The sequence below is a fragment of the Sceloporus undulatus genome, chromosome 7, assembly GCF_019175285.1.
Source record: "Sceloporus undulatus isolate JIND9_A2432 ecotype Alabama chromosome 7, SceUnd_v1.1, whole genome shotgun sequence".
Taxonomy (NCBI): Eukaryota; Metazoa; Chordata; class Lepidosauria; order Squamata; family Phrynosomatidae; genus Sceloporus; species Sceloporus undulatus.
Window position 1 is genome coordinate 11,348,083 of NC_056528.1, and position 25,599 is coordinate 11,373,681.

The 25,599-nt window shown below is 52.5% G+C and overlaps 2 protein-coding genes across 2 annotated transcripts; both read right to left on the reverse strand.

Moving 5' to 3' along the window:
- Window positions 1–252: 252 nt before the first annotated feature.
- LRRC26 (leucine rich repeat containing 26) lies at window positions 253–2,039 on the reverse strand. The gene is made up of 2 exons (XM_042478666.1): window positions 1,358–2,039; window positions 253–524 (listed from the first exon to the last, which is right to left on the reverse strand). The coding sequence occupies exons 1-2, from the start codon at window positions 2,037–2,039 to the stop codon at window positions 253–255; spliced, it is 954 nt and encodes a 317-aa protein (XP_042334600.1).
- Window positions 2,040–3,368: 1,329 nt separating this feature from the next.
- On the reverse strand, window positions 3,369–24,831 carry LOC121936433. The gene is made up of 32 exons (XM_042478673.1): window positions 24,730–24,831; window positions 23,482–23,670; window positions 22,716–22,867; window positions 22,192–22,322; window positions 21,911–22,035; window positions 21,377–21,547; window positions 20,733–20,837; window positions 19,540–19,686; window positions 19,028–19,435; window positions 18,338–18,560; window positions 17,886–18,106; window positions 17,476–17,664; window positions 16,466–16,650; window positions 15,502–15,694; window positions 15,122–15,276; window positions 14,354–14,466; window positions 14,113–14,237; window positions 12,795–13,142; window positions 12,295–12,455; window positions 12,032–12,110; window positions 11,189–11,407; window positions 10,204–10,344; window positions 9,305–9,471; window positions 7,563–7,675; window positions 7,231–7,349; window positions 6,957–7,117; window positions 6,427–6,539; window positions 5,410–5,534; window positions 4,795–5,013; window positions 4,472–4,576; window positions 4,199–4,288; window positions 3,369–3,572 (listed from the first exon to the last, which is right to left on the reverse strand). The coding sequence occupies exons 2-32, from the start codon at window positions 23,603–23,605 to the stop codon at window positions 3,424–3,426; spliced, it is 5,076 nt and encodes a 1,691-aa protein (XP_042334607.1). The 5' UTR covers window positions 23,606–23,670; window positions 24,730–24,831; the 3' UTR covers window positions 3,369–3,423.
- Between the last annotated feature and the right edge of the window lie 768 nt (window positions 24,832–25,599).

Below are 25,599 nucleotides of genomic sequence, written 5' to 3' on the forward strand. Positions count from 1 at the left end.
CAGTCATGCTTTCTGGGCTGAGGGTCCTCCTTCTCCTGGTTGGTGTGTGCGTGCGTGTGCGTCTGTGGCCGTGGCTGTAGCTGAAGAGATGCCAGGCTCAAAGGCTGCCCACCCCCCACCCCCAGATGCCCTTCCATTTGGGAATCTCTTGTGAAACCGTGAAGCACAGAATCTCCTCTTGGTTCCTCCTGCCAGCAGAACCTCCCAGGACCCAGAGGGAAGATCGGGGCCCTTCTCCAGTCCCAGTGCCCTCTAGCGTGGGTGGCGCTCTGCTCGCCTTGCCAAGGCTCCCGGCTGAATGTGTGGCACTTTCGCCATCCTCTGACAGGCCACTGCCAGTAAGCCAGCAAGTATGCAGACGCAGATGCTGGCAAAGAAAGTCGAGGGGCCGACGAGTAGGAAAAAGGCATAGTCCTGGGGCTGCAGCCAGGGCTCCTGGCATCGGGCAAAAGATCCGTTCCCAAGAGCAATGATGGGGTGATGGGAAAGGTACTCTGGGCGCTTGCAGGAGACTGCGTTCACCTCTGGAAAAGAAGAAGCATGACACATTTTCAGGTCAAGGCATGGCGGCTCAGGGTGGCTTCTCCTCTGCCCCGAGGCCTGGCACCGCTACATCTAGTCCATCCTAAAGAGGCCTCTCGCTCTTCCTCACTGTGTGCCTGCTGCAGAAACCTTGCAGCCTTGGCATTTCCTCCAACAACTGCCATGTCTCCTCCCAAAGACAGTCCTGCCACCTGGATCCTGCCTCTGCCTTCAACTGCCTCCTGCTCCAGCCTCACGTTTCTTCAAGATGGTCTCCACCCGTGGCCTCCGCTGCTGACCCTCACCTGCCCTGAGTACCTCCATCTTGGAGATTTCACTCTGCCAAGATGCCTTCCAGGTGGCTCTGTTTTCTTTGGCATTCAAAGCAAGAGAAAAGAGAGAGAGAGAGAGAAATGACGCTTCCAAAAGACCTGAAGGCACCAGTGTGAGAGTCACCGTTGCTCACGCTGCTCACCCCCGTTTCTTCTCCTATTATTTGGCTATGTGGCATTTCAAATTTTAGGGGTGTTACTGCAGAAACAACAACAAGACCCATCTGAATGGAAGAGAAAGGAGGAGGAAAGTGAACGCCACAGCATCTCGCCTTTTTCTGTAATTAGGAAAACACCAAAGTCTCTGCTGTTGTGTTGTTGTTATTGTTGCTGTTCCTGTGTTCATCCCCTTCCACATTTGCTACATCTCTGGACCTTCTTTTCTCAGAAATGCAATACTAGCCCACTACCTATTACTTCTACCACTCGGGTGGGGAGACAGCTTCATGATTTGGCCGCAGCTGGGCTCTCCCATGACGTTCTCCCAGACCGCTCTCACTCACCTGGGACTTTGTCCACGTTCTTCATAAGCCACTGGAAGAGGGGCTGGATGCCACAGGAGCATGCCCAGGGGTTGTCACCAAGCTTCAGGGAGAGTAGGGAGGGCAGGTTCTCGAAGACACCCGGTCCAAGGGAGGCCAAGGCATTGCCCTGCACTGAGAGGCTCTGGAGACGGGGCAAGGCACCCACCAGCTCTGGCTCGAGCCGCAGGAGCCTGTTGTTTCCCAGGTTGAGTGTCCTCAGACTAGGCAAAGGCAGGAAGGTCTCTGGCTGCAGGAGGCTCAGGTAGTTCCCACTGAGGTCCAGTTCCTGCAGCTGGCTCAGGCCGGCCAGGGCCTGGCGGTGGATGCTCACAAGAAGGTTGCTGCGGAGGCTGAGGCGCAGCAGGGCTTCCTGGGCCACAAAGGTCCGGTTCCGGAGGCTGGAAATGCGGTTGTAGTCCAGCAGGATGGCTGTGGCATTGGTGGGCAGGCCGTCAGGCACAAAGCGCAGCCTGTGGTCCATGCAGTTGACTTCCCCTGTGGAACAGCTGCAAACCTCTGGGCAGCCAGAGGAGAGGCAGGACAGGGGCAAGAGAAGGGCAATGGAGACGATGGCCAGGGAAGGTACCCGTGGCCCCCTCCAGCTGGGAATGCCAGAACCTGCAGCTGACAGCAGAAGTCGGTTCCTGCGGCACCCGGCCATGAAGGCAACATAGTAGAGCCCCTGAAGAAGACAGAGAGGAAGGAGCCTCTGCAGCCAGAACACACCAACACTGCCCACTCCTCCAGCAAATGGAGGCCCCATCCAGGCTGGCTGGAGCCACTGGCCCTCCCTTCCTCGGCTGCCCGGATCCTGCGGACAATGTTTTGCGTGGACTCCTGTGCAACTCTGTACTCAGTTGCTCTTCTTCAGTGTGTGCCCTTCTTTCTGGGTGGAGTTTCTGCTCTTCCTTAGCAAATATTTTCACAGAACAGCCTCGCCTGCCAAGGGCAAAGCCACAACTTCCTCATGGCTGGCTCTGTCTTCTCCAAGAGAACCAGCCATGCCAGGCAGGCCAGGTACAAGCACTGCCAAAGAGAGTGTCTTCTTCTGACTGTGTTCTGTTTTCTCTTCCTTCTATCTCAGGGCAGCATTTTGGCACGAACCTGTATGGTAGTTTAGGCTGGGACGCGAAGAAGGCATCAGCCAGCTCTTAGCCCCTCAAAATGCACCACTCAAAGGAACTATTAACTCCTGGGACTCCTTGCCACAGGAGAGACCGAAGGCTAGCCACTTAGCTTAATGTGGGCAGAGCCACAGAGGAGAGGACTCTTGGGAAGAGCAAGGGCTGGAACAACCAGTCAGTAGAAATCTCCTTCTGACTTCCAGAGCAATAAGTTTGCAGGGATGGGACAGGGACGTAGCCAGGATTTTAGGAAGGGGGGGTCCAGACTAAGTGCCATCTTTATAATGGGGCTTAGGCGCGGCAGCGCAGCAGCACATTTTTCTAATGGAAGGGGGGGTCCGGACCCCAAGAACCCCCCCCTTGACTACGTCCCTGGAGGGGAGCAGACACTTCCCACTTTGGGAGCTTATTAAACAAGGGAAATTGGAAGTATGATCCAATGGCAATCTGAACACAATCATGGGGTTTCATATTATTGCATGATAGACTACCAAACGCAGTTTCGGGCAATGGGAAGCTATTTTCGGGCAATGGGAAGTCAGTTCGAATGCAATTCGAATTCACATAAATATGCTGAACTAGAGAATTCACATGAATGCATTCTGGCCCCACTTTCTTTTCATTCGAAATTAAGAGAAATTCCTCCCGTGTGATAAACTCCAGAGCTTAACCTTGAAGAGGAAAAAGCTATTTTTTGTCCTGAATGGCGCAAAGACACTTCTTGAGCGACTGCATGTCTTAGCCTTTCTTTACCCCTGATGGCTGGAAAGGGGCCTGTGCGATTTACATGTGGGACAACTCCCAGCAAAACAGAGAAAGAAGTGAGATTCAATCCCCAACAAGACAGGAGAACACAAATGTCTCCATAACCTTTTATTGGTCTTTTCCTTCCTTCTGTTCTTTGCCCAGAATGTGGTACCATCATGGATATTTGGTGTCATAGATGATCTTGGAGGAGTTCCTTTGGTCCCTTTCATCTTCTTCGGTGAGGTTGAGAGAGTGTGACACTTTGAACTGAATCATCGTGATGAGGGCGACCTCCTCAGGATCCAGGAGGCTCAGGCTGGCCTCTGGGTGAGGAGGGAAAGAGAAAGAAAGGAAGGGAGGAAGGGAGGGAGGGAGGAAGGAAGAAAACAATGCCCCACAGATCAGTTGCATATCATGTAGCAACAGGGACGTAGCCAGGATTTTAGGAGGGGGGGGGTCCAGACTAAGTGCCACCATTATAATGGGGCTTGGGTGCGGCAGCGCAGCAGCACGCACCATTCATTTTTCTAATGGAAGGGGGGGTCCGGACCCCAAGACCCCCCATTGGCTACATCCCTGGTAGCAAGGAAATGCAGGGGCTGGCTGGGCCTTCCCTGAGAGTACCATGGCTGCAACATGAGGGGCCCTTTCCAAGCCCAGAGAGGAGGCACAGTGTGTGAGCAGAGGAGTGTGGGGCATGAAGGCAGGCTGGCAAGCAGCTGGACCACTGCTCTTGTCGACAGGGAAGTGGCAACAAGTTGTTTGACAGAAGAGTCAGGACAGACGTGGATGAGAACTGAGAAGAGCCTTCCTGGCCCCAGGTGCCATTTGGCCTCTGCTGAGCAGAGGCAGTAGTGGAGGGCAGTGGGGTGGGAGGCTGGTACTAGCAACAACACTCCCCTTCCTCCTTCCCCGCTTCCTTCCTTGGAGGGCTCCCAGCCAAACTCACCAGTACAGACCGGCAGGCACAACGAGCAGTTACTCCAGGCAGTCAGGCGTCGACAGTCATCCACACACGTCCGCACCAGGACGCCACAGACTGCAGCAAGAGGTTGTGCAGTTATCGATTTCCATAGCTAAAGCCTTGCCACAAACAGGACCCTCCCTGCCAGCATCCCCATTTTGCAGGCAAAGACCACCGGTGGTCCATTGGTGGTCCCCAAGATCAGCTGTGTTTGCAACAATTACTAGCTTGTCAAGTGAGCTAAGCTCCCTCCCTCACCTTTCTCAGCTGTGGTCTGAAATCTTCCACTGCAGTCGCAGGCCGGCCGGGATGGTCGCTCTGAGGCCCTGCGGCAATCTAGGCCACTAAAACCCTCTGCACAAACTGGAAGAAGTCACACTCATGAATATGGCAGTAAGGCTCAGGTGTGAGAGGCAAGAGCACGGTGGGCCAGGCCTTCTGCTCTGCTCCCTCACCCTGGTCTTCCCCGCCTTGGTTGCATTTCTGGAGTGATGCTGAACAGCTGTGCAAACCAAGGCAAGTGTCACCACTGTCGGCTTCTGGCTTGGCCCTTTGCCCCCTACCCACAAAGATGCACGTACTGGTCCAGACATAGAGCACCGAATCCGGCTTGGAGACAATCCTGTCCATAGAGCTGATCAGATAGAAGCCTGAGCCTGACCGGAGGACGGCGACGCAGACATGGCGTTCCTGGAGGCACTCCTGCTTAGCCTGGTCCAGGCTCCTTGCAGAGGGGAAAAGCTGCGCAGGGTCTCCTTTCACCACGCTGAGGCCTGGACGCTCCTCAAACCAGTCGGTGGCTGAGAAGAGAGGAGGCAGAGCGAGGTCAGGGCAGTTGTCTTGGGGGCTGCTGGCATTTCTTCATGTAAAGAACAGCCACTGTGGACATTGCACATTTTAAAGCTTTATTTACTTATTAAAAATGTGTGTATGCGACTTTTCAGGCTAAAAAGGGCCCTTAAAGCATTCCTCAGGAAAAACTACCATAAGCCAATTAATATTCAGTAAACACAGAAGAGAAGCAAGCAAAGCCATGATCAACCGGTGCAGCAGAAATGACACTACAATGTGAACTGCAACAAAAAGCATTCTTGGGCTCAGTGAAATCTCGCAGGGCCCCAAGTGTGGCCCCCCTCCGTGCAGCCCTTCCTTCCGGACCCATCCAGCCACCCGCTATGGCCCCACGGATTGCCTACCTTCACTACCTTTGCACAGGAAAGGCCTGGCTTCCTCACAGTTGGCGTCACGGAGAAGTCCACTTGCCAGGTCCAGCCACACACAGTCCTTCAGACCACCGTCTGCCATGTCATCTTGCAAATATCTTTTGCGCACACACCAAGAAGGAAAAATGTTAACTACAGAACCTATTTATCATGTCACTGCTGTTTAAAACCCAAAAGCCAATTCACCCACCATGCTTGGGCTCAGGGACACAGTTGCACCTGAGGCTGGAAGTGCACTGCATGAGTTGAGTTGTACTTTTCTGAAGGTCAAAAAAACAAAAAAAGCTGGTTTTGCTCAAACACAGCATAGTGAGTGTTTTCTCTTTGTGTTTTCAAGATAGTGATGTAAACTGCCTGCTTATTTTCCTGCAAGCCCAGTGCTTCAAAAGCCTACTCCTTTTTCACAGCAAAGTATAATTTGAAATTATATATACATAAATAGCAGAAAAGATACTGAGTCAATTAATTCACAAATGCATATTCTTTTAGCTAACAAGTTCTGAAAGACTTAAAAACACACCCTGAAATACAGTGTGTATGTGTCTGCTGTGTTTTTCTGCAAGGGGTTGTTCAGCTGCACTCAAATCCCAATGCTGCAGAATTGCTTGCTCTTGGAGGCTGCTTCTGCCTTGCTTGACAACATCATTGCTCTGCCTGCAACTCCATCCACTCAGCTTCCGCTGGGAAGGATGGGCAGTACTACCCCATCTTTGCATTGTCCTGTTGCCCCAGGGGCTCCTGTGGATATCACGAAAGGGCCTTTCAAGGCCTCAGAAGTATGGTAGGGAGGACGAGGACCCCAGAACATCCCTGAACAGAGTCTCTGGAACCATTTCATTTGTCTTCAGGAATGCCAAGCCATTTTCCATTTGGGGATGGAGGTGCTTCAGTGTTAACAGAACCAAACCAATTTCACCTTTCCCCTTTGTCACCGTTTTCCTTTGGTGGGAAGGCAGCTATAGGTGTCCCACAAGCCATACAGGGACTCACTGTGCCACATGTTCACTGAGTGGCTCCTGCGTTGTCCAGCGAAAGACAGATTCCTCTTGCAGATCATTCAAGCCTGTCCAGACAGAACCTTGGAAATTTGAACGGACCCAGTCCTGGAAGGAAGAAAAAGAGGAACAAGCCTCAAGGTGGAATGAGTCCGGGCATCACTCTTGGGCAACCTTTAACCTTGGCATGCTTCCTAGCCCAGTCACCCAGGAGGGACTGCCTGAGCACTACTAGCAAGACAGAGGGAATCATCTACAAGATTCCACAAGAGGGATCAAGACCAATGGCACACCTTCAGATTCTTCTTCAACAAGAAGTGCCAGCAGCTTGATTCCTCCTGGAGGGAATGGATGAGGACCAAAAACATTTCTCTTGGGAGGTTTAGGGTTAGGGTTAGGGCTAGGGCTAGCCTAGAATTAGGTCTATGGTAGCTGGGCAATCCCTTGCTGAAAAGACCCCGGCCACCAGCCTCCAGGGTCTTCCATGTTCCCACTTTCTGGAGAAATCAATTTCAAAGTTGTTACCCTCTCCTGGAGCGAGGTCAAGTACAGTAACTCTGTGTTCCTGAACCTCCGGCAGGCATCCCGAGCCTCATGCCACCCACTGACTGAGAGGACGTCCAAGAAGTAGCAGCTGCCATTCCACTGCCTCCAACCAGGCTCCGTTGGACAGGAACTCTGGTGTCCTGAGGGGAAAGGGTTTGGCGTGTCAAGGATCAATTGGGTTGTCTCTACCGGGAAGAGCAACTGCTGCGTATCCCATGCTGTAGCTACACGTAGATCTCCAGAAAAGCCTTACCCCAAGTCCCTTTGCACACCCATGCTTTGTGTTCGGAACAGTGTGATACAGCCAAGTTCTGCTTTGTCTGGAGCTTGATCTCCAGGCAATCGCCTGTCGTAAGCTGTACATCAGCCAGCCTAGCAGAGGAGGAAAGATGGGTTACACGTGGGGGTAGTGGCAGCAGCAGAACAAACGAGTTCCTGGCAGGGAATGCCATGGGAGCCGGCTAGAACATTATTCCCAGGGAGGGCAGCCAGGTGAGGACTATTCTAGACCTGACCTTTCAGGGCCATAATCTGAGATGAGAAATCTTGGGGTGCAGAGGTGGGCTCTCACCCCAGAGCACTCACCAGGGCAGTGGCAGATGGGCAGCCTGGCCCTCAGCCCAGGTCCAAGTCCTGTCTCCGTCTGCATCATTCAGCCCTGTCCAGCTGTCCTTCTGCACCATGGCCGCAACCCAGGCCTGCGAGGGAGAAAGATGCGCACTTCAGACAAGAGTTCCATTGACACTACATGGGGGTCCCCAACCATCTCTTTTGGTCCTGGCCTCCCTTGCAGGACTTTCACTTAACCTATTCTAGTAAAACAGGACGTTGCAGAATTGCAAAAAAGCCCAACTGAAGTGCTGCCTGGCAACTCTGAGCTGCCAAGCCCCTTCCCTGGAGCTTGGTGGCAGGTGGGGAGGGGGGGAAGCAGAGCTGTGCAGGTCTCACTCCCCCCCCTGCACACAGACACCCGCATGCACACACACACACACACACACACACACACACACACTTGGGGGCAAAGAAGTGATCCCCAAGCGCTCAGCAGATGTCTCTGGTAGGGATCTCAACTCAGGGATGGGGAGACAATCATTGCAACAGCAGAAGCAGGAGCAACCAGAACAATCTTATTTATTTATTTATTTATTTATTTATTTATTTTATATACCGCTATTCCAAAGATCATAGCGGTGAACAACAAGTAAGCTAATTAGCAAGTAAGCTAATTTGCCCCCAACAGTCTGGGTACTCATTTTAGTGACCTCGGAAGGATGCAAGCCTGAGTCGAGCTTGGGCCCTTTTGCTGGTCTTGAACTCGCAACCTTTTGGTTTCGAGTGAATGGCTGCAGTACAGGCATTTAACCAATGCGCCACCAGGGCTCCTTGTCATCTTCCGCCTGCTCATTTATTTTTATTTACCGTTCCATTTTTATATCCTGCCTCTCCACTAAAAATCTAACACTCGAAACACCAACCTGGCATCATAAAAACAATGTTACAAGTAAAACCATTAAATTCATGACAGTCCTCCTCACTACCATCACTGGAATCAAAACCACTTAAAAGGTCAGTTTGAAGAGATGTGTCTTCTCACACCCACTTCCTGCAAGGAGTGAGGGTAGGGACTGACAAACAGGCCTCGGAGGAGATGGAACTCGGATCTGCGCAGCCAGCTCCCAAGACGTTCAGGACTTTAAAGTTGGAAACAATGCCTTGAATTGGGTGTGGAAGGCATCTGGGGACCAGTGCACCTTTTTCACTACCAGGGTAACATCTCCTCAGTGCCATCCTGTGCACCAGGCAGCACTTCAGCCATTGCACCTTGCCCAGACCGAAGCACCTAGACACTGGTCAAGGGCAGTCTGACACACAGTGCTTGGCAATGGCTGCCCAGTCAGGTGGGCTCAGGAAAGGTCACAGCAGCTGGACACTGAGTGGAGTTATTCAAAGCCCTTCTCCAGGGCTAGGGGAGGGGCAAGACCGCTCCCAGTGTGACTTGCGGCGGAGGAAGCACAGCTTCTTCCAGAATAGCTCTGGTTTCAATCTGGGTCAGTCTACAAACAGGAAAAGGGCTGGTGGTGAATGTCCTTAGAAGAACCCAATGGCTGACAATGTGAAATGAGGGTGTAATGGTGAGGATGCCACTTGAACAAGACCCAGCCAGTAGAACTCCCTTGGTCTAAGAAAGTCATTCCTGCCTCTGCTGCTGAGCACTGAGGATCCATGGAAATGTGTATCTGGGGTGTGTGGGGGTGTCTATATGTCCTCCCTCCCTGCAAAAGCTGTAGCCTTTTCCAAGATGCCCCCCACTCCCAGCCCCTTCGTGCCTTTTCCTTGGCGCTGCTGAGAGTCAGGAGGCTCACGTCTTTGCCATAAACCCGGCAGGCAGCTTTCGCCCCCTGCCAATCCTTGCTGCTGTGCTTCTCCACATAATAGCAGTGCCCGTTCCAGAACCACCAGCCAGGCCCCTGGGGACACCTCGAGTTCACCAAGCCTGGAAAACAAGTGCAAACATAGTAAGCATACTGCACTTGGAAAGGCCCTGTCCAGATCTGCAACCAAAGTGCCCCTGAGGACACAGGACATTTTGCTCTGCTCCAGTTGCCAGAATAAGGAGCGGCAACAACACTGCCAGTCTGCACCAGTGTGCCTCCATCACTCCCTTCCACCTTCAGGGCCTGGCTCAGGGGCAGTGGGAGTACCAACTCTGCACAGAGCAGTTCCCAGGTTGAGTCCCACCTGAAGAGATCCCTGGAACCAGAGCTGGAGAAGGAGAGGCCTCTTTCTGCCTGGTGGCCTGGACAGCAGCTGCCCATCAGAGTTGACAGGGCTGGGCTGGGTGGACTTTGGCTCTGCACAGGCATTGCTAAGCCTTGATAGACAGCTGGAGGGAGCGCCACACTCTCATCTTCTGGAAGCAGCTTTGCTCCTCCATCCTCCAACTGATCACGACCTTACATTCTGTGTCCAGTGGAGCCCTCCCTACGAAGTGATGCCAAGATGACCACACAAAAGGCCAGTCCTGCCTGAGAGGAGTGGGCTGGAGCCTGGGCTAATCGGTGAAATGGGTGTGATCTGTGGTGCATGAGAGACTGCCCACACCGGTGGGATCACATATTTTGAAAGTACGAGAGGTACTTCCTTTTTTATTGTCATTCACTTGGGTCACAGAAAAGTGGAGTGCACAACATACACACAAGACAGCAATCAGATAGGTTTGCCTTACCGTAAAGGCACAAGGGGCCGGAGTGGCGGATGCAGCGTAGGAGGCCATCGCAGTGTCCAGTCAGGGGGTTGTAGACGCGGGTACTCAAGCAAGGGGAGCAGGTCCTCTGGCACCGTTCCCCACAGAAGCCACGGGAGCAGCCTGTGGGCACAGGAGGGGAACAGCCTGAGGGGAGCCAGGCCTTGCTCCATCCAGAGCCACCCAGGCAGGCTCAGGCGCATGTATGCGCGAGGGCACCACAGAAACACCTCTGCAGCTCCTGCTGCTTCTACTGGACAATGGCAGGCGTCAGTTCCTCCAGAGCCTAAAATCTGTTCTTCAGATGTGAACTGCAGGCACAGAATCCCATATAGGAAACTGCTAGAAACTCTGGGGAAGCTGTGGACCCAGGGAGGATGAGAGTTGCCCTCCTGCCCCCTTTGTGGGCTTCCCAGAAGCATGTCTTGGGATAACTCTGATGGGCCTGCTTTGGTCCTACCGGGCAGAATTCTTCTCATGGCTCAAAATGTTTAAAGCCATTAAAAGCATACTAAAAGGCACAGTATTCCAGTGTAAATGTAAAGGAGCAAACTGTTTAGTGCATCATTCACAAGGTCTTGTCAGACTATAGATTTTGGCATTTCTCTTATAGACCAAAACTGTTCTGTGTGTTTTCTTCTAATTTAATTTGTTCCACTGCAACAGTTAATGTGTGCGTGTTTAATCGTGTTAAATTTCAGCCCTGCTGTAAAATACATTTATGTGTGTTGCTGATGTAACCAGAGTTAATGTGCTAAAAATACTTGATTGTGCTTTGAGGCTATTTGACCAGTTCAGCAAATCTGTTTTTGAGCCAGCCAACACCCAAACCCAATATCTGAGTAGCCAAATGGGGCAGGCCGCTCAGGAAGCCCCAGATGGGATGGCCCTTAAATGCAAAGGGAGACCACAACACTTGCACACATGTCCTGCGGCCATCCTGTCTTCCAGCAGAGTGACCACTGACCTGTCTTGATGTACAGAAGGGCCCCTGAACCAGGGCTGTCCACCAACACTGTCCCGGCCACCGTGTAATGGGCACCATCCAGGCTCAAGACCCCCCCACAGCCCTCCTTTTGCAGGTAGCAGGCGTCTCTGGCCTCCTGGAGCAAGGCATGCCGCTGATGGGGAGTCGTGTCCCAGAGGGACACAAGAAGCTTCTCTCGAAAGGATGGCAGCTCCACATCTGGGCAGGAAAGGCCATGTTGGGGGGGGGGGGGGAGAAGAAATGGAAGGAATCAGTATGGAAGGGAAGCTCAAAGCAGAGGCAGAGAAGTCTCCATGGACCCATTTAACGTCCTCTGCAACCTCAGAGGTCTCACTCTCTTCCTACTGTTCAGGTGGTGATAGGGTGAAACCCACCCATATGGATTCCTCCTCTTTAAAACCCACAGAAAGCAATGTTTTCCAATCTCTATGTTTAACTCTGCCTGGCCAAGGAGGGAGCATGGCTGGACAGGATCCTCTGCTTCTTGTGTGGGTTTTGTTTTTCCACATTGACAACAACCAGCTGCTAAACTGGGCAAAGGAGGAGGGAACTGGTGGCTCTCCAGGTGTTGCTAGATGCCATCTATCCTCCCAGCCAGCCCAGCCAGTGGTGGAAGAAAAAATACATTGAGGGCAAAATGAAGTGAGGGAGTTGCAATCCAATAACACTTGGGGGTTGCAGGATTTCCGCCCCATTAAACCCTGTGCCAGAAGGCCAAAGGTTACTTTGGAAGCAAAGGAGAAGAGGTTTTCAAGACCTTTTTTGTGTGAACACTTGTGTTTGTCTGCAAGTGGGGGACAGAGGGGCAGGGAAAGGTCCCACCTTCCATTCGCTGGCAAGCCCAAAGGAAACCACTGGGCTTCAAGTCCCCTCCTTGGGTTCCAGAAGAGCCAACTGGAGCCTAAAAGAGAGAAAATGGGGACAGCCCTGGATGGAGATGGTCCACACAAGGTGTGTTCAACCCAATCCTTGAATAGGCCAGCATTCCTATCCAGATTTTACAGGCAGGGCTCAAAGAAAGGGGTCAGGAGAGTGGCTCCAGGGTATGGGAAGAATCTGGCCTAGGGCTCAGCCCATCAGCTCACCTTCTGCAGTGGGTGCCTGACTTTCCGCACAGTAGCGCCCAGGTACCTCTGACAAATGGCAGCTGCTTCCTCCCGCCTGCTGTAGTGCTCTGAAGACAGGCAAGCACCATGCTCATAGACCCAGGACTCCAAGGGCAGGCACTTCAGAGAGTAGACCACAGCTGCGCAAAGCAGAGAGGCCATCACTGCGGGGTCAAGGAGGCGAGGCTCATGTCCAGCTGTGGGGAGGCATCTCGATCTCCCCACTCCTCATCCTCTTGGAGGGTCCCTTGTTTGGAGGGGGAGGAATACCCTCCACCATGAGCCCAGTCTCCTGTTGGTGGCCACTGCCAGACAAAGGGCTAGTGGAGGCCAGGCATGGCTGCTGTCCTCTTGCTCAGCCCTGCCACTGGCCCCTTGCCTTCTGTACCAAAGGAAGCAGACAGGGAATCAAGCCCCTCTGCCCAAGGTCCAGTCCCAACCACTTTGTGACATTGGAAGCAAAGGAGAGCCCAACATACCAGGTGCCTGCCTATAGTGCAGGAAGCCATCACAGCAGCCGGTCAGTGGGTTGCAGCTCAGCCGGGGCTCACAGGGGGGACACATCGACTGGCAGTCCTGCCCAGAGTAGCCAGGGGAGCACCTGGACTTGACGTGGATAGCGGCAGAGGGGTCAGCAGCAGCGGGGCCTTCAAGGGTGACAAAGCGCCTCCCCAAGCTGAGCTGGTGGCCTGCTGAGGTGCTGACCACAACGTCACAGCCCTTGCCCAAAGCGCTGCACTGTCGCTGGGCCTCCTGGAGTGAAGGGAAGCTCAGGTCAGCAGACAGAGCCCCATAGAAGGATCTCCCAGGGAAGGTCACATACAAGTCTGCAGGCAGGCAAGAAGGGGCGAGAAAAAGAAGCGGCATGGTTGGAAGGGAGAAGGCAAGGGTCCCCTAGCCAGAAGACCCCACATAAGGCCCCAAGGGCCTCCTTTCCAGTCCTCCGGGCCAAGGGGAGGATCTCAGGGAGAGAGCACTGCCTTGAAAAGTCCATGTAGACATATTGTTAGGCTTGCTTTTTTTCCTGCTTGAATGGGTCTCACTGAGCAGCTGTGGTTGATGGCTCATGTGTCCTGCTCAATGGTCTCACCGGGGCTTACTCCCTAGATCTCAAGGTTTGGAAGTCTCAGGGCTTGGGACAGTCCTCCCTGGCCACCTTTCATCCAAGAGCTGGAGCAAAGGCGAGCTGCTACCAGGCACCCGAGAGACAAACAGCGCTTGGATCCTATGCTCTCACAACCCTCCTAGCCCAATGAGCCTCCCCACCCACATTTCTTTTTCTTTACATTGTTTGGAGATGTACACGGTACGTAGAAAACACAAACAGTACTGTTCCACTTCATAAATAAAAGTGCCTGACGTAAATAAAAAAGCAATCAATTATTAAAAACACAGTCATCAAATCAATAAAAGACAATATACAAAGAGTAGCTATTTAAAGGCAAAAGAATGGCGAGCCAGAGAATAAAATGTGCCAATTAAATGCCAGGTCAAGGAAAGGTTGCCCAAAAAGAGAAACCTTCAGGTGCGAGCCAAAGGGTATAGCAAGGAACAAGTCTGTTAGGAAGGCTCCCACACACAAACACATCCCCTTCTACCTACTGCACAGCTGGGGGGAATGGGGGGTGATGGCAGACATGGTGGGGGGCTCCTCTGGTGACCTTAAGCTCCCTCCACCCACCTTTTAACAAATTAGTACAAAAGGCAATATTGGTTTATGTGGGAGGGCACTCCTCTCCTCCCCTCGCCTCCCAGCCCAAAGTGCTGGCAGTGGCGGTGGTGGGCAGCCATTCTTACCACTCCGGTGGGAGGCCTGACAGATCCATCGATGGGGCCGGTGGCAGGGCTCAGCCTTCAGGAAGCCTGTGGATAGGGCCAGCATGCAGACTGTCCCGCCAGAGGGCCCCCAGGAGAAGATGAAGCTGTGGCCAGAGAGGGAGGGTGGTCAGCCAGTAGGACTAGGAAGGAAGGAAGGAAGGAAGGAAGGAAGGAAGGAAGGAAGGAGAGGAAGCAGCAGGGAGACAGGCAGAGCTCTTACCGCTGCAAAGCGGCATTGAATGGGCTCTGGTCTGCCCAGCTCAACAGGTCTCTTCTGCTGCTGCTGCGGAGACCAGTCCAGACGCTCACCTGAAGCTCTTCTTGCAGCCAGACCTGTGGAAGAACACAGAGCAATAGTCTCTGCTGCAGGTTCTCCCAAGATTACAAGAGCAACATGCAGAACAAAAAGATTTTGCCTCCCTCATAACACTAGACCCCAAGGGGACCAGTTACCCAATAGAACTGAATGATGGATGATTCAGGGAAGTGGAAGAGAAGTCTTTCTTAGAATCATGGAATTCATACGGTGCAGAGTTACACAGTGGAACTCACTGCTGCAAGGTATAGTATAGTGGTGGCTGCCCAGTTGGAGGGCTTTAAACAGGCAAAACCAAGAAGGAGGCTGGAGCTGTCAGCAGTGGCCACTAGTCAGGGTGATAGTTGTGCATTGCCTCCAGCATCAGAGGCCACCACTCTGCAGCTCATGCCTTGCCAGGGGCTTCCCACTGGGGCTCCCAGGGGTCAGCTGCTGTGGTGCGGACAGAACACAAGGGGAGAAGCAGCCACACAGTCTCTCCTGATGGGTAAGCAGCACCCAGGCCTTTGTTTTTAACCCTCCACTCTTTGGGAAATGCCTGTGCTCTGGACAGTGTGGCCCTCCACTGCATACCCCATCACGGGGCCTACTGGATGAGTGGCTGATGGGAGTTAAAGCTACTGCTCCAATCCCCTTCAGAGTGCTTGACCCCAGGTGGGGGAATCTGCTCACCAGATCCTGAGGGCTGCTCAGGGTGAGCAAGCTGCCGCCATGGAACCTCTGGCAGTACGTCAGTGCCCGGCTCCACTCCAGGGCCACATCCAGCACCAGGAAGAGGCATTTGTCCTTCCAGGACCTCCAGCCCAGGCTCTGGGGGCAGTGCACATCTAGGGAGGGCAGGAGAGGCGCCATGAAACCAGCAGGCTATGGAAGGCTTGGGCTATGGACCAGGCACTATCTCACTCTCTAGCCTTGCTCACAGGGTTGCTGTGAGGAGAAAATGGGGCAGAGGGAGGACAGAGGGCACGTGTGCTGGCTGGAGCATCTGGGATGGCAGGAGGGAGGGCTAAAATCCTTTTGGGAGAAGAGGGAGGGAGTGAGGAACCACACACCCCAGTCCAAGGCAAAGTACATTGCTTGTGGAGTGCATTTCCCCAAGAACAACGAGGCATGGATGACGTCTTGAAACACACAGGTGCCCGAGAGCAGGTTCTGCAGGCGCTGGTCTGGCAAGAGGCGGAAGGAATGCTTGGCATCTGCCGAACAGTCCCAGCTGATCTCCAGGGAAACTCCATCCATGGCCACCTGCCCAGAGTAAATGAGGAGAGGTTGAGGAACAGATAAAATCCAGAACAAACACGTCACTAGACACCAAATAAAGGGTTCAACATCAAGTTTCTGGAAAGGCCTGAGCAAAGTGAGGTACCTTCAGAAGATAACACATCCCCATTGAGAAATAGCAGCACCACCACAAGTCTGCATCTCCACAGTTATCCACAGCAGAGTGATAGCAGAAAGGCATGATAAGAAAGGTGACTCCAAAGCAGTTCCCTGTGTGCAGCTATGTGGAAACAAATGGGCACAGAAGATGGCTTCTGCATGCCACCCAGCCCGACAGACCTTGCTCTACCCATCTTATCAGAGATGGACTGGACTACCACCTGAGTTTTGTTTTCAAAATTCATCATGTTCATCATGGGGCAGGATGTTAAGGGTTTGCCTCCCAAACACAAAGCGTAGCCCATTTCAAAGGAAACAGACTTCTTCTTTCTCCTTGAATTGCCCACGCTGTCTTGTGGGTTGGGGTGCAGAATGCCCCAAAGGGCCCTTGTCTCTCGCTCTTTTTCTTGCTCTGCCTATTTATTTTCTGTGGGAGAAGGGGAGAAGACAAAGGATGGGGAAGGGAAGGAGTTGAGAAAGGAGGGCAAAGGAGGGGACTAATGTGGCTTCATAGGACCCCAAAACTAATTTAAGGGGGGGGGTGACAAAGTGGCCTACTCATCCCCCGCCTTATCCCCTGTAAGGCCTCTCCTTTAAATTAGGCTGCTTCTTCCAGACCTCAGGTAGTTCCCCTACCAGGAGGCAAGAAGGAGGGTTGGCCACATTGCGCAGCCGCCCGTTGAGCTGCAGCCCCCAGAAGGCCCTGTTGGGACACTGGGCCAGGAGAGGCGTGACATAAACAAGGAGCTGCTCTGAATCTGCACACAGGACCGAACGCTTCCCTCTGAGCCGGAAGAGACCGAACCACACAAAGGCAGCCTCTGCAGGAGAACAAACAAGACGTTCGGATTAACTAGACTAGAACTACTAAGCTGCTTCCCTTTGAGAGAAAGGAAATCCCCTCTGTCCATCCCACTGCACACTCCTGCTGCCCACAGAATGGGCCAAAGGTAGGCTGGAAGCACCCCAACACCATCCTGGTTTCCAGTAGCCCCTCTTTCAACTGATCCCATTCTGAGTGGCCCCATGCTCTTGACAACAACAGCAGCTGATGTCTACCAGAGGAGAGCTATCTTGATAGAGAGATGGAGCAGTGGGAAAAGGAGGCTGGCGGAAGGGGGCAGCCGCTGGATTTCCACCTGCTTTTGCTGGCTTTCACTTGCAAAACAAGACTGTCCTGCTTTGCCAGTTTGCCCTGATTCCAAGGTAGCCATGCTGGAGAGACAGAAGAACTCAGAAGGCAGAGCCCAGCCACTGCGTCACAGGGAGGCTGAGGGGCCTTTCCAAGGGAGGACCACCCCCTGTCTTCTATGGCAAAAATGCAGGTGCTGCCAGCCAGGATGCTTCCTATGCAGCCAGGGCAACTTCCCTCCTCCTCCCCAGGTTGACTCCCCACCCCCTTTGCCCCAGACCTTGGGCCAGAGCCCTACCTTGGGCTATGGACCAGGCACTATCTCACTCTCTAGCCTTGCTCAGTAAGGGATGCAGTAATGGCTTCCGCGGGGCCCGGTCAAGCTGGCAGTTGTATGGCGCCAGTGCAAGCCGGTTCGAAACCCGAATTCACCCCTTTAATTTTTTAGCGGTCTATAAATAAAACTTATTGTTATTATTATTATTATTATTATTATTATTATTATTATTATTACCTGGCTCACTGCTTGGAGTGAGGATTTTCAATGGGGGAGGCTTCTTTGCGACCAGCTGGGCCCAGCTCACCACGTTCCCAGGGTACTTCCACTTGGTCCTGGAGGCCGCCAACTGCTTCACTGAATGCCCCAAGAGCACTCGGTCCCACAGGTTCACCTCGCTCAGGTCCCCCTTGTAGAAGCTGGTCCCTGCAGTCCCAGGAGAGGGGAATTTGGCACCAGCCTCTTGCCTTCAGAAAGAGCAGGGGGAGGAAGCAAGATGCCAGGGTTGTTTGGAAGACACAGAGCTGTGGGTGGGAAGGCCCACCCTGGTGGCAGTCCTGGTGAAGGTGTTTCTGAGGAAGCACCCTGCAGCTCCATGCAGTGCAAAGGCCGGCAGCCTAAGGCCTCGCTGGGTCACAGGAACTCACCCCTGCTGTCCACCTCCAGCTGCCCGACACTCAGCTTGCCCCCCAGGGACAGCCCCCTCCACAGGAAAATGCTGGCAGATGTGGCAGAGTATGGCTCCCAGGGCTCTCCATCAACAAAGACCTCAAAGGGGGGCAGCCCGGGAGTATTGGAGACAGAGACGGCCAAGTGGTGCCAGGATCCATCCAGAAGAAAGCCATGGGTGCTGCTGAACATGGTGACCCTGCAAAGAAGAGGTCAGAAGTCGTGGATTCAAAGAAGGAACTGGCACCATCCCAGCCAAGTGCTATAGGGTTCTCTCAGGGGTTAATAAAAAACCCATGGGCATAGAGGACAGATGAGGAAGATCAGGCTCTGGGGGAGAACTCAACTCCAGAGAACCTCAGCTTTTGCTCTCATAGCAGGCTGTGGAAGTCGCAAGCACTGCCTGCAGTGGAAAGAAGAGCTTCCTTACCCCTTGATATGGAATTCCAGTCCAGAAGGGGAGAGGAGGAAGAGTGCAAACTCTGACCGCCTCCACTTCAGCGAATAACTGACCAGGCACATCTTGGGAGCATGGGTGGCAGAGCTTCGAAGCCAGAGTCCAATGGTGAAGTTACCCAGGTATTGCTGGATGGCATTCTCCAGCTGTAGGCCGCTGCCACCTGGGAAGCTCAGCTCAGAGGAAAGGCCATACTCTAAAAGGGAATGAATATCAAAAGATTGTCCCTTGGACCCAGCCAGGACCCCATGGGCAGAAGGCAGCAATGACGCAGTCTAGACCTTGCAAAAAAAAAAAAAAAAAAAAGGACAAAAAAGCTTTGTATTGTGTAGTTCTTTCCTCACAAGGGATCAGAGAGACCTGAAGGCACACAGATGTCACACAGGACCCAAAAGGGACCTCTACAGCAGTTGTGCTTAAGCTTTCTGATGTGGTGGATTGGCAATTTCCCCCTTAATGTGCCAGCCATTGACACTAAATTTGTGCCATTGGCTACCACATTGTTCCTTTGTCACATGCTGCCATAGGGAAATCCTGGGTCCTGTTCTCCTTTAGTAGAAGGTGGGGTGGCAGGGAAGCCCAACTCCCTCACCCTCCAGGCAGAGGAAACTGCTTGACCAGGTCACGCTCTTTGTCCCTATAGCCCAGCTATTCCCAGTCTACCTAGAGAGGCATTGGCCACGGTCACTCCAGTTATCTGCAAGGAGCTGAGATGCGCAAAAGAAATGCCTTGGGCACCCGAGAGCCGGAAGTGTTCCTGGTGGTTGAAGAAGCTGGCCACCCCATCCGGGTAGGTGACAAAGGTCCATGTGTTGAGTCCAGGCAAGAAAGACATACGAGGGAAATTCTTGTGCACTGAAAAGCCCCCGAGTTCAGAGAGAATGCTGCCATGCACCTGGGTGCCATTGGCATGGAGGTTGAGCCAGAAAAGGGTGTTGTTGCCTTGGAGGCCAGTCAAGGACAGAAAGCAGACAGAGTGAGCAGACAAAGAGAAGGTGATGTCAGCTGTGGCATGTTGACCCAGCCCACCGGGAAGAGGAAAGCATGCCAGCTTTGGTGGGCCACAGAAATCTGAGAAGAGAGATGAGAGTGGATTAGGCCCAAAGATACCTTTCCTTCCTCCCCCCCTCCCTCCCTCTCTTCAGGATAGCTCCCTCAGTAGTTGTCACACTCACCATCTCTGTGCTGGCAGATGAACCCGATGATCTCGCTTGTAGGACGCACACCGCAAGGTCTGGTTTTCCATGCTCCGTGCTGGGCAGCGTCAGTGGGCTGGAGACTCAGCATTGCACACTGGTCCCGCAGCCTAGATGGAGCTTTTTCTGGGTAGAAGAGAGACAAGAAGGATGCCCAGGTGTCAGTCAAAGTGGCTTCTGCTTCCAGTCGGCAGCTCGACCTTTGGAAAGGCTGCCTCCTTGTCCAGAGGCAGACGGGTCAAGAGCCGCCGGTACTGCTGCTATGGACACCCAGGTGAAGGCTTGGTTACACTCCGGTCACCCCTTCCACCACCATCCCCACGTGCCCCAAACCAGGCAGCTCCCTTTCCTCCCTGGGGACAGGGACACAGAAGCCTTCTGTTCATTTCACGCTGGTAGGGACTTGCCAGCTGATCAGTTCTTCACTGCTCAGAACACATTCAACGCACCGTTTGCAGTGAGCAAGGCTTCCTTCATTTTTAAAAAACAAGCCACCCACCACTTTTTAAAAATCATTCTTGAAATGCCACTTGCATTAAAGAGTGTTGGTTCATATTGTGAAAATATTACTTTACTTTGCTTCTGTGTTATATTGTATAATTTAATACATATTATAGTTATGCAACATTTTACTTTTTGAATATCCTATCTATCTATCTATCTATCTATCTATCTATCTATCTATCTATCTAGACAGTTTAATATTTCTAAAAAATTAGATCTGTAAAAACACAGATAAGTGATAAAATAGCTTGGGACAACAAGGAAGCTGATACCGAGGGTTTCACTGAACACATTCTGGGATGTGATGGATTTCCCTGACCAAGAGGTCACTAGGGATTACATCAAAAGTATGCTTCTTTCAAAAGGTTGAGAGCAGTGCAGAGCCTTCAGGGATGGCACCACACATCGGTCCGTCTCCCGCAAAAGTCAAGAGATATTTTCTTAATGCAGAAACAGCACCAGAGGGGGAAAAGCGGAAGATTGCATATGGCTGGTGATCCTGGCAGTGAGGGAGCCACATTGCTTCCATCACAAATGCCTTGCCAGGAAGCATGGAGTTCCAAGAATCACTTTGCTTGTAGCCCATGCCAGGGAACCGGAGGCTGGGGGATGGCTGGTTGGCCCAGGCACTCTGGGTAGGCCACGTTCTGAGGGAAAAGGCCACGTACCTGGATGCCACCAGAAATAGTCAAGAGGTGATGAGTCACTCCACTTCCAGGAGGTGCCAAAGCGCAGCCCGATCCACATGTGCCAGCCCTCCTCCGGAAAAGCGTCTGGACCAGGGAAATGGCAGAAGCACTGTGGACAGCCGCTGGGAAAGAGAGCATGCCCTGCCTTCCCCACCCTGCCCCAGACAAGAGACCTGCCGGGCAGGATGCCCCTCTCTGTGAGCCCACTTCCCCCCACAGGCTCTTTTCCCCATGGCTTTTGCTGCTCCCCTTCCTCTCCACTCCTACCGCCAAGCAAGGATCTGGGGGCCACGCGGGCAATGGCAGACCCTCCTCCTCCCCCCACTGGTGGCTCCGGGCTTGTTTTCTCACCAGCAAGGAGTGGGTGAGAAGCAGGGGCCCACAGTGAAGAAAAAGGCAGGTGGTCTTGGGGGGTTCTTGCTACTGGGCCCCTAGGGAAGTGTGGACATCTTAGCAGGTGCCCACCTTCGTTGGCCCTTGAATGCTCATTTACATGCTTTATATTTTAAACTAAGCACCACACCTTAGAAGTGTGACCTTAACTATCCTTGATGTTTGTTGCCTACCTAGAGCCTTGGAAAGGGAGGGTTAGGTCAAAATAAATCTCTTTTAGCCCTTCTTACCTGACAGAAAGGCATTCTCCTCCGGACCATGGATGATGGCTAGGCCCTCCCCAGATTCCTGGCATAAAGCCTGGGCTTCTCTCCATGATCTCCACTCACGGAAAGATGGGAAGTGAAAGGCATAGCAGTGAGAGCGGAAACGCACTTTCCTTACAGAGCCAGGGAAAGCGTCTAGGAAAGAAGGCAAAAAAGGGGAGAGATGCCACTGGCAAGTGCTAGTCCACTGATGGCTACCAATTCTGCCAGAGCCTCTATGGACACAGGCAGCCTACCTCCCATTAACAAGAGCCCCTGCCTTCATGTGGGTCCCTTTAGGGGCACCAAGCTACAGGACCCTGGGCTGGATGGAGCTTGGGTTTTGCCTGAGGGAGGCTCTTCTCATCTTTAAATTAAACACTGTATATCCCCAACTCAATCTTTGCACCTTTTCTCTCTAAGAACATCCCTCCTTGGGCATAGTCACGTTCCTCTTGGATTTTGAGTTCAGGAGCCTAGCATCGCCCAGAGTGGGTGACTTTTCCCCTCCTCTCTTACCTTTCACCGGCGTCTCACAGATAAAGGCGCTGTTGGTGCTGCAGTCCCAGTCTCTCCATTGCCCTGTGTAGATGCCCACAAACTGTACACAATGCTCCTTTTTGGGGTGGCCTGGGAGCCAGTTACTGGTTTCAAAATAAAAACAGGTTGAAAAACTCAAGGGGCGATCTAGCTGGATGGCCTGTGATTGCAGAATGTCTTTCTGACCACATGCTAGAGAAATGCCTTTGGCATAAGTGCTGCATGCCGACAGGTGGGCCAGGGTCCTGCCTCTCCCTTACCTGTACCAGCTCTGTGATGCTGGAGTGCCATCCAACCAGGTGAGCTGAGCACTTGCCTCCTCCCAAGCCAGCCCTATCCAGTAGTGTGATGCATGGCCCCTGGCACCATCTGCAAGGTCCATCAGGAACATCTGCAGCAAGGCATCCAAGGCCAGATTAAGACAGGCTGAATGGCATTCTGCCAGGAGTGCTTCCCAGGCTCATTGTCAGGGACTCCTCCAAGGCAGCAACAGCCATTGGCTGCATGGGCTAATCTGGCCAGGAAGGAGAAGGCACTGGAAGAAGGAGACGGACGGGGAGTAGCCCAGGGCCCTTTCTTGCGAGCCCCAGGGCCCAACACAGACAGGTGATGAGCGCATGGGCCACAGGCTGGACCGCAGGTAATGCCTGTGAACAGGTGAGATCTTTGATGCTAAAAGGAAAAGAGGGCCAAAGGCTGAGGGACAGGCTGACAATGGGGAAGGCAGAATCTGCATAACTGCCCAGTCGGCCAGTCCAATGTAGAAGGAAGAGCCATCCTTTACCTGCTTATTGTGGTCCTTGATGACAACCAGCTGTGCATTCTGGTCCTGGCAGAAGACTCTGGCCTCATCCCACGAGAGAGCAGGAGATGCCGGGAGGTAGAGGCACAGTTCCTCCCTGTAAGGGATCCATCTTGGCGGGCACGGTGCCATCACTGCAGGGGAAACAAGCAGGGGGGCCTCCTGTGCAAGGTGTGTGGTTCTGACCAGTGGGACTCTTCAGGCGTCTTCTGTGGCCATGCAAGTTCACCTTCCTAACAGCCGCCCCCCAAATAAACCATGGGCAGCCTAGCCAAGTGGTTGAAATACATGGAGAATAAAGGATGAGGACCTTGCAGCAGGACTGCGGAGTCACTTTGGCTTCTTACTCCTGGAAGAAACTAGAACACAGTGTCTGTGGTGAATGTGTGCATGAGTGGAATAGCGTACTGTCAGCAAAGAAGAATGGCCATGCTGGACAATGGGAGCCTGTGGCAAGAGGACTGGCCCCTTTGAGAACATGGAGTGGATTTGGTGGGAGAAGGGGGAAGCCCCTCTGAACAGCAGTCGATGACTGGGAAGACGGTGCTGCTTCTTTGCAAGAGTGCTCTTTTAGATATCAGTGGAAAGACATGCAGCGTTGCAGTTGGCAGAGAGGCCAAACCAGGAATCAAGTCCCGACCCTGCTTATATTCAAAACCAACCACAAACCAAGAGCAATGGGAATAGGCACGTCCATTGCCAACCTCTTTTTAAAGAGCTCCCTTGGCCTTCTGCAGACCTCTCTCACCAGGACTTGCTGTGGTGAGCACCAGTGCCACCTGGACCACCTTCCGGAGCAGCTCTTCTCCACCCAAAACAGGCAGCGCCATCCCCCGGGAAGAGCAGCCACGGCTGGGTCTCCACAGTGGCATCCTCTGCAGCCAAGAAGCAGGGCAGGTGCGGGCAGCCCCCGTCTTGCCACCCCGGTGCCACTGGCCTGTTTGGGAATCACAAGGCAGAAGTGTGTCACAAGGCAGAGGCGCTAAAGTCCTTTTCAAAAGCCCTCCATCTTCCTAGGCGGGGCAGGCGAAGGGCTGGAATTGCATTTGCAGCTCACCTTTCGCTTCCTTCAGAAACAAAACTACTTCTAAATCTACTCCAACGGATAATATATGTGTTTGTGTGAAAGTGGCAGCGGTCGTTACGCCAGATGATTTAACACAGGATTTTGAAGCCTTGGTCATATATATATATATATATATATATATGAATATAGTAAAAACGCCACAAAATGCTTTGGCGCCCAGTTGCCCTGGCAACCAATAACTCTACACAGGCTTGGCTTTTGAACCATCTGGCACTAGGCCCAAATGGGGCATCTCCTTCGTTTGTGGTTGTCGTTGTGTCCCTTCAGGCCCTTTCTGGCGCATGGCGACACAAAGGAGACCGCCTTGCATGGCTTCCTTGGCAAGATTTCCTTGGCGGAAGAGGAGGTTTGCCATGGCCTTCCCCTGAGGAGGCTGAGAGAGTGTGACTTCTTGCCCAGTGGGTCTCCATGGCCAGCCCTGGTCTCCAGAGCCATAGTCTGGCACTCAAGTTGCCACACCATGCTGGCTCTCACCCTTTGCTGCTGCCATTTTACCATTTAAAAAAGTAGTCTAAGAAATAATTAAGCATACTTTGCCTCACAAAAAGCGGAATGAATATATAATTTCCGCAGTGTGTTTTGGTCCACACTTTACCTCACAAAAAGCGCGCGCGCACACACACACACACACACTTTTTTGTGAGGTAAAGTATGGACCAAAACACACTGCAGAAATAACCCAGTTCAGGACCACATTAACTGCCCTGGCTCAGCACTAGGGAGTCCTGGGAATTGTAGTTCATTGTGGCACCAGAGCTTTTTGACAGAGAAGGCTCAACGTCTCACAAAACTACAGTTCCCAGAATCCCCTAGCACTGATCCCGGGCAGCTAAAGCAGTCTCAAAGCGGGTGTATTCTGGACCTATATCAGGCATAATACATTATATCATATTATTAAGCATACTTTACCTCACAAAAAGTGAGGTAATAACGCTTTTTAACCAGTTGTGCTGTTCAGGGGAAATGTGCTCTGTCCATGCTCAGAGGCACCCAGACTGAAGAGGAACTCATACTGAGATGCTAGAAGAATTATTATTATTATTGTTGTTGTTGTTGTTGTTGTTGTTACTGTTACTATAGACCAGTGCTTCTCAATTATTTTCTGTCATGCCCCCCCTAGGAAGAAGAAAACATTTCGCGCCCCCTGCGCGACTGTAAATAGTATCATTTGTCTATAAAATTGTTATAAGTACACCTCTGCATAACAGAGCCTCGCGCCCCCCTTTACAAAGCCTCGCGCCCCCCCTGGGGGGCCCGCCCCACTATTTGAGAAGCACTGCTATAGACGGTGAACCAAGCTATATCTTTATGAGTCCTTAAACTAGGACTGGGGCTGTGTTTTAAAAAGAAATAGACAGGGACTGTACAGTTTGCAGAAATCCGCAGGCAATCCTTTTTCCAGGATGGAAATCCAGCGCTGAGGAAAATTTGATCTGTTTAGGGCTCTCAAGCAGAACAATGTGGATACTGAAAACTCTTCTTGGTATTTTTACTGGGAGAAGTTGGCGCCTCACCTATTTGACAGCCGCCATAATTTTGGACATTGCCCCAAGTGAATGACTTCTTTATATTCTGACAATAAGACGCTTGAGGGAGGGAAATGTATGAGCCAGAAAAACCAGTTAACAATGGCCGTATTGACTCAGTGGGATGCACTCAAACCCGGCTTGCGTCAAGAGGAGCGGCAACGACAAGAGCCGCTTTAAGAGACTGTGCAGCCGCTGCCACCACCGCCTTCGCCATATTGACTTTCTATCTAAAGATGGCACCCTTCCTAGG